Source organism: Neolamprologus brichardi, chromosome 9, assembly GCF_056152115.1.
Source record: "Neolamprologus brichardi isolate AB-2024 chromosome 9, ASM5615211v1, whole genome shotgun sequence".
Taxonomy (NCBI): domain Eukaryota; kingdom Metazoa; phylum Chordata; class Actinopteri; order Cichliformes; family Cichlidae; genus Neolamprologus; species Neolamprologus brichardi.
This window is the reverse complement of record NC_142112.1, coordinates 24,702,880-24,710,897: the sequence shown is the minus strand read 5'-3', so window position 1 is coordinate 24,710,897 and position 8,018 is coordinate 24,702,880. Positions and strand designations below refer to the sequence as shown.

The following is an 8,018-nucleotide window of genomic DNA, read 5'->3' as shown; positions in this document are numbered from 1 at the left end:
TGAAAACCATCTGCACCACAAAAATAGCTGAAACTTGATATTTGCCATGATTCACACATATCCTTAAGTATAATACAAACCCTATATATAAGAGAAATTTGCCCTTACATAGTTACCTTATAAGGAAGCTCTTAATATAACTTAGTAATGATAATTTTCATAAACACCAGGCTCATCAAAAGATATGAGTATTTTCACAACAGATAATTTTTCCATTGAATAAATGTCATAACAAAAGGTGCTGTTGTTGAAAAGGCTGTTGTAAATGAGAATTACTTGGACTTATCCAATGAAGGTTTGCAGCTTATTTCAGAAGGGAGAAAATGAATAGTTTTCGTTTCCCTCTTCATAATATCCTTCATATCTCTTTGATGCAACTGTTGATTATTCTGCACCTCAGATCAGGTTTTTCCATTAAAAATTCTACATTCAGAAACATTAACAAAGATGTTTTAAGGAAACCGATGAAAGACCAGATGAAGGTGGTTACCAAGCAGAGTGCCTTTACATAACCGTTTACAAGGTCTGAGCATTGTTATAAAACATATTGAAATGACTATAACAAAGAAATTAATTCATAGTACCTACTAAAGTTTAACCTTTTCACTATCACTGGTTGTTAATGGTCAGTTTCTACTCATTTTAGTATTGAAATCAAAAGAACATCACACATCACGGTTCTTTTTATTTTTTATTGACGTTTTTCCATGGACTATTTGCACAATCTAAGCGTAGCTCATTTCCATTCATTGCATGACTAAACAGTTTATCAGTTTACGGTAATAGTGCAAAAGTAGAAGAATAAGGACTCTAACTGTTTTTGTTATATAACTGACTGAAAATAGCAAAGTTCCCTTTTTTAAGATCACATTCTGGCTGAATTTTTTGGCGTTTAAACACAATCAAAGAGCCTTCAGAGGATCTAGCACCAGCATCTTATACTACTACTGTATTGTAAGAAAAAGAAAGGCCCATGCTAGTGGCGAGAATGGGATTGGATTTTATTTCAACTGAGTATTATCTTAACCAACTGTATGCAAAGAAAAAAAAACAGACTTCATAAAAGACATCTATTAAGTTTTTATTTAGGTTTCGCATAATTAAGGGGTTTAAAAAATTATGTTTATAAAGAGAGAAATATATCCACTTATGGCTATTCTAAAAACAAGTGTCAATACATTAAAGGCAGAATAAAACACTCTGAACACCAAAAAAAAAAAAAAGTAAGTTTGCACCAGTAATATTATCTCTTCCAACTGGCAGCATATAGTACTTTTACAAAAATAAAAGCTTAAGTATTAATATGTAAAAATGGCTTATGATGGAGGCTAATTTTTCAGGTTTGTAAAGTCACAGATTACACAGTCATGGTGAAAAAAATATTTCACAAAGAATGTTTGACACATAACGCCTTTGCTACAATACTTTATACCACCCCTAATCACACCGATTGCCACAATTAATATGTATTATAATTTTAAATTGAAGTATGGTGAAAGAGTACCAATGTCCATTTTCTGCAAAATATTATTCTATTGTACTGGAAACTACAATATTGTGATACAAGTAAAACTGCCATATAGGATATTAATGTAAAAGGTAAACATAATCAAAATTAAATGTAATATAAAAGAAAATGGAAGCAATATATGGATATTAAAATCATATAATGTACAAAATGATTTAAGAAAACAAACCAGTGAACGCTTTATGTTCATAGTATCAGGTGCAGGTGTGTAACGTCCAGAGCCAGTAGTGACCAACACTGTAATACAGTAGTAGCATGCATTTCAACCTGAGTTTATCAAAAAATATACAATGTCATCAGATACTAATAACATTAGCAAGTATTTATATCGTTCATCTGGGCTGCTTATTCTTAAATGAATATCTAGCTCCCTCTAGTGGGGAAGACAAGAACAGTATGTCAAGCTTATAGCACATCCTTTCTACTTCCCACCCACCCTTTCCTTAAAAAAAAAAAAAAAAAAAAGTGGATTTTTTTTTTTTTATGGTGTTATAACTTCTGTTCACAGACAAGTACAATCATAGCTCACAGACACACAAACACTTGTTCAAAGCAGTGCGCACAGACATCGCTATGTGTGGCAAATGACCAAAACATAAAGCAATAAAAAACAGGGCACTGGATATCAGAACTACAGATAACTGAATTAAACGAGTTCCTTAGTTCTCACACAGTAGATACAAGCAGAGTAGATTAAGTAAATTAGTATCTTTACTTGTAATGTGACCAAATTGCATATGAGAGTTTCATACTAACCATATTAACACCAAACTATTTTTTTCCTACACCACTGTGCTCCGTTTTTGTTTCCTTGTATATAAATGTATCTTTACCCTAAATGTTATTTTGCACTAATAGCAAAGTTTTTTTGGGGTTCCAGATTGAATTAATGGTCACAATGTAAAACACACAGCAAAAAATATATTAAACCCCCCCCCCCATTTCTTTTAAATAAATACAAGATAATAATTATAATAATGAAATCTTCATGAACACTGGCTAAACTAAAACTGCATTTTGCACTTTCAGCCCAATGACATGATTTTGCAACAAACCTGAGCAGCTAAGACTAAAACAAACCTTCTATTTCTTTGTTCATGCAAAGTGTTGACGTTGAGGTACCATTTGGTACTTTCTTTAAACTATTCCTTTGAAGGCTGTTCGATATTAGGGCATTTGGGACTAATCATCATGGCTTTGAGGCCCCGTTCTTCTTGCAGAGGTACAAGGAAATGCGGTTTGGCTCCTAGTTAGTTGACTCAAAGAACATGAAATCCTGTATGCAAAATAAGGAAAAAGAAAGCGTTCATAAAAATGTTTAAAAATGTAACGATGTAATGCTTAATCGTCTGTTAAAATGCATCAGCCAAAGCATATATAAAATTTGTACTGCCAATTTTCTAGAAAAGTAAAAAATATTGAAAGAATTTAGCAAACTCTGTTTTCTATTAGTTGAAATTCAGGTGATTCTAAACTACATTTCCCACTAAATGAGGGCAAAGTTACACATTAAGTCAGTCGGTCAGCTGCTGGTTGACGGTGTTGAAAATTACACCTAATCTGCAGCTCAAGAACTCTAAAATTACATCCTTTACAAAGCCTTAACATGACAGGTTAATACATCATATAATCATTTTGATTAAAAGGTAAGTGAAGATTGAACTTACAATGAGAAAACATGCGCCGATCATCACAGCCTTGATTTTCACATCCAGATCCATGGGAAACTGGATACCAAAGTTGTCTGAATCTGTGAATGCCTCCCTAAGAAGCCCTGTCCACTGCTTACTGATTTTCCCAATCTTGCTGACTTCATCGATTGTTAAAATCTGTGGAAAGAGTTGCATAAGAAAACAAATTGTGCACATGTGTTGCATTAGCGTAAAGGTCATTCCCTGGACTTGTTTGGTTTTACTGGAACAGGATCATCGAACAGCTCATAATTCGATTTTGTTTTTTGCCCGCTGCCACTGAAATCTGAGATTTGTACGCTCCATAATGAGTTCAAAGCAGCTAGGGGATGGTAATATCATGCTTCAGTTACCCTTTCTTTGGATCTGGCAAAAGGCCTGTATCACTGACCCAAATCCCCTTCGCAGCTCAATCTAATAAAACTAGCTGAACCATGGAACAAAGCCTACACTATGCCACACAAGAGCATGCCCTGTGCAGTGGCTTCATCCAAGCCATGGGCTTGTGTTACTGGAAACACATTTCTCGCTTCAGAGCACGAGGAGGCTTCCTTTAAAAAAATAATGTCCAGTGGGTGTGAATGTAACCATGTCATGTTGTGTTTTCACAAATTTCACGGATTTCTCTGTGTTTGGGTAAACCCACCTCAAAGTCAACATCTGGAAGGCAGCTCCATCCGCAGAAAGGCCCATGAATTTTCAGTACTGGTTCGTTGTGTTCATTAGCAACAATAAATTTAGGGGAGAAGGGATGCCACTGTTGTATCACATAGCCCACTGTGTTGCCGGGGGGAGCCTGCACCTCCAGCTGAATGAATCGTTATTAAAGAACAGAGTTTCATTTCTAGTCAGCTTTTAGAAAATACATGTAAAAATCAAAGATGTGGTGCAAGGTGTAAACAATGAGTGATTTGGTGATCAAAGGGAAATACTGTAATTTAACATATACAAAGAGGATGTGTCTAAACGTAGTTACTCTCACCTCTTGTAGACAACAAGGGAAGAAGCATGACATGCACTTAAGTGGTCTGGTGACAGTGATGATTTCTTGTCCAAAATTGTCAAGGATGTGGATGGTGAAGGAGCGCAGCGGACCGCAACACTGTCGACTCAGACAGTCGTTTTCCTCGACAGCGTAGAAGACGTTCTGGCCCATGACATTACGAACTTCATACTTATTATTGCTTTCAAAACCAATAAGAGCTGCATGGATAAAAAACAAAACAAAACTGAACAACTGTCGCTAAAGACATCCTTAAATATGCATGTAGTAAACTATTTACGTACTATACCTTCAATCAACTCAACTTTCTGTTTGATGAGCAGTTGATCCACCTAGAAAACCACATAAGCAATGTTATTTTTTATGTAACACTTGAGAGGAGCAGCTGTTGGTGGCGTAGTGTTATATATGCTGGCATAAACATAAATAACAGGTGTTGTATTATTTCTCCCTCTCCTCACCGCCACCCAGTCAGAGGAAACAGCTCCCCCTCCCTGAACCTGGTTCCAAGGGCGGATCTACTGTGGTGGCCTGGGGTGGCATAAAATAATCTTTTGCCACCTCTAGTACCACCCAAGATTTGCATATGACAGTTGTTTATTAAAATAATCTATCATTAACACTTTGAGCCTAGCTTCAATTAGCATTGAATATCAATTCTAAAATGAAATATACTGTATAATCCCCCTTCATTAAAAATGGTTCAGCTAACGCAAAACGGCTTTGTTTCTTGTTGTCAGTAGCAACCGACAGCGCATTTGACATTTTGTATAAATTTAGGCGTATAACAATTTGATTATTTCTAATAAGAAAAGTGTGAAACTTAAGTTACACTTGTATTTCTAACTGATCCACATCATGTATTGTAGTTTTCTGGATTGTATACTTATTTTGCTACATGCTTATTCATTATATAGGCTATACAGTACATAAAATTCAAATTCAATTTTTTTAAGTAACTGAAATGTTTAATTATTTGGGTGAAAGCCAATAAGAAAGATACAGATGATGTTTATATGAAACATGTGTATACTTACTGCATTTGATGTATTTATCCATATATAGTACATATTATAGAAGTTAACACCTGCATATGTGTAAAGAAATGGCTTTGATTTTGCCACCTAATCTGATTTCCATGCCACCCTCATGCAACTCTAAGAAAACGTTTCTACATCTGCCCCTGCCTGGTTCTGCCAGAGGTTTCTTCCTATTAAAAGGAGTTTTTCTTCCTACTGTTGCCAAGTGCTTGCTTATAGGGGGTTGTGTTATTTTTGGGGAGTTCTCTATGCTATTTTAGGGTTTTTACTTTACTATTAAATTGCCTTGACTCAACTGTTGATGTGATTTGGCACTATAAAAATAACACTGAAACAGTTCGTTTCAGTGTTATTTTTATAGTTCGTTGTTTTAATGAGTAGCCCTGGATCTCAGATAGAAATAATCAATAGAATAGAATAATTATAGCCCTGGATCAATCCATTGATCCCCCAAAATATGATACCTCTTATCAAAAATGGTAGTAGGGTATTTTTCTCCCCTCTTTGGGTCATTCAAGTAGCAGATAAACTTCAAATCACTTGGCACACACTCATTTTATGAGAGCGAGGCCAGAAGAGACAGAGGGAGCGTTCCCATTACTGTGTTTGTCACTTTTGGCCTCTGGTGGTAACTAAGCTGGAACATAAGAAGCTTTTTCTAAAACAAAAAAAGGATGAAGGCAATGAGGCGCAGGCGAGGCCAGAGGGATCAGAGAAAAGTTTTGTTGCTATGGCAGCAGAGTGAGGATGTGAGAGCCACTGCCTCATCTACAAACTTTTGCTAGCCAGTTAATCTAGATAAGTTTTGTCACTGTTCAAATTTGTCAAACTTTAAATGGAGCTCTAGAAGCTGAGCAAAGCAGTGGGAACCAACAGTGTAGCATATCAGTAACAATCTATCTCTGATGATTTTTTTTTTGTTCTGAAAGACAGCCTTTGATTGGATCAGAACAGCCCGGTCTCACATCTTTTACTAATTATAACAACTTACCCTCTGGAATAAACACATGCAGCGCATCTCACTTTATTTTAAGTGGATCAATATACTTTTACCATTGACTTCATTATGTTCTTCTCAACTTTAATGAATGGACCTAAAGCTGCAAGGAATGAAGAAAAAGACTGGTGGCTTCAACTTACTAGCAACTCTTTCCAACACAGCTTGTTCACAGGGCAGATGTTGACTTATGACAGCAAGCAAAAGTGTCACTATTAACAAGTGTAACAAGTGTGGCTTGCACAGAAATCAGTCACTTTTTCTTCAATTTTTCACACTCTCCTACTGTGACATGTCAGAATGCCTGTGTGAACATATGTAGGGTTGTTAGTTACGTAAGTTTGGTTAAGCATTTAATTTAAGCTATTTAATTTAGAGGAAATATTGTCAATGCTACACAGTGTTTTAATCTATGTAGTCACAAAGGATGAGTAAGTCAGGGTATGTTTCCATAGTTTTCACTGCTATGTGATTTTCTGCTGTGTCAGGTGGTTATTTAATATTAGAAACCAGAAGGAAGGTAATATTGCTCATTATGTCTGCCCTTGAGTATCAATTTAGACTTTTGGCTACGCAGATTGCTCCATTTAGAGTCACTTGTACTTTACCAACCTGCGTCAGGTACTCTAATCCTGGGGGACAGCCTGGTATTCCCGGGCTGGGCACAGCATACATGTTCATACCGTCCACAGGGAGTTGATGAGACCTGTTGATGAAAAGTGTTTAAAACTGAGAAATGGCGCCATCTTCTGCTTATGTATAATCACAGTCGTGAACAAATGCTGCTAAACCGAAGCAAATGGACAACGACCCGTATATTTTCGACATCTATGTAGTATTTTGAGGTCGATAGAAGAGCCTGTGGGCATCGTTGTGCTCTCTAAGGTCCAGTATATGCTTTTGTTAACCAACAGCGATGTAGGTATAGTCCACAGCGTGGGGGAGCGGCTGCAGACCTACATGGTGGGCGACACAGACATTCTTGGTTGGTTCTGGAAGTGACGAGCTTCTGACGGGGAGACACCAGCTGGAGAAATCCTCTTAGTCCGTTTGTTTACACATAAGACAGCGGGCCTAAAGCCCGTGTGAGCCACACTGACCGTATTCAAGCAAGCAGATCGAGTCAGCGCAGATTTATGTGACCGATCGCGTTAAATGTGTTTACTACCCGTGAATGTTTCGTCAGCTGGTGCAGAGAGCGCACCCCGATCTGCCTACTTTGGGATTCAGACAGAGCCAGTCGTTCAAAGCGACGCGCTACAGTCAACACGAAAGTGTCTCTACACGCCCTCCGCAGTGCTAACTAGACGCGAGACATCCAGATGTTACAAGAGGGACAAAAAATACTCACCGATTTTAACCTGCTACTTAAAATAATAACGGGCCACTCCGGAACCAAACCAATGGAATAAAACTCGAATCTCATTGGTCGACGTGGTTGTACTTCCCATCTTCATGCACCAATGGCGATATGAGAGTATAGAAATGAACTCAGCAGAAGCAAATAGATTTGAGTAGAACTGAAAAAAAGAGAGCAAATTAAAAAAGGAATAACTTGCACGATTAGAGCGTTTGCATTACACAAAAGCAAAACCAAACCAAAAATAGATAAGTATAATTGAAAAAGAAAACATTAATAATTAATGCTATTTAATTTATTCATTATGCACACGTTAGCAGCATATCGGTTTTCCTGGTATTTTCTTTTTCCATCCTCTTGATGTCACCATAAATACGAGGAAACGCAACACTGTGAAAC

The 8,018-nt window shown here is 36.9% G+C and overlaps 1 protein-coding gene across 1 annotated transcript; it reads right to left on the bottom strand.

Annotated features, from left to right (window-relative positions):
• Nucleotides 1–678: 678 nt before the first annotated feature.
• si:ch73-206p6.1 (phospholipid scramblase 1) lies at nt 679–7,674 on the bottom strand. The gene is made up of 7 exons (XM_006795093.2): nt 7,611–7,674; nt 6,872–6,965; nt 4,512–4,554; nt 4,202–4,422; nt 3,866–4,027; nt 3,196–3,357; nt 679–2,804 (listed from the first exon to the last, which is right to left on the bottom strand). Exons 2-7 carry the CDS (start codon nt 6,938–6,940, stop codon nt 2,775–2,777), a joined length of 687 nt encoding a protein of 228 aa, XP_006795156.1. The 5' UTR covers nt 6,941–6,965; nt 7,611–7,674; the 3' UTR covers nt 679–2,774.
• Nucleotides 7,675–8,018: the final 344 nt, after the last annotated feature.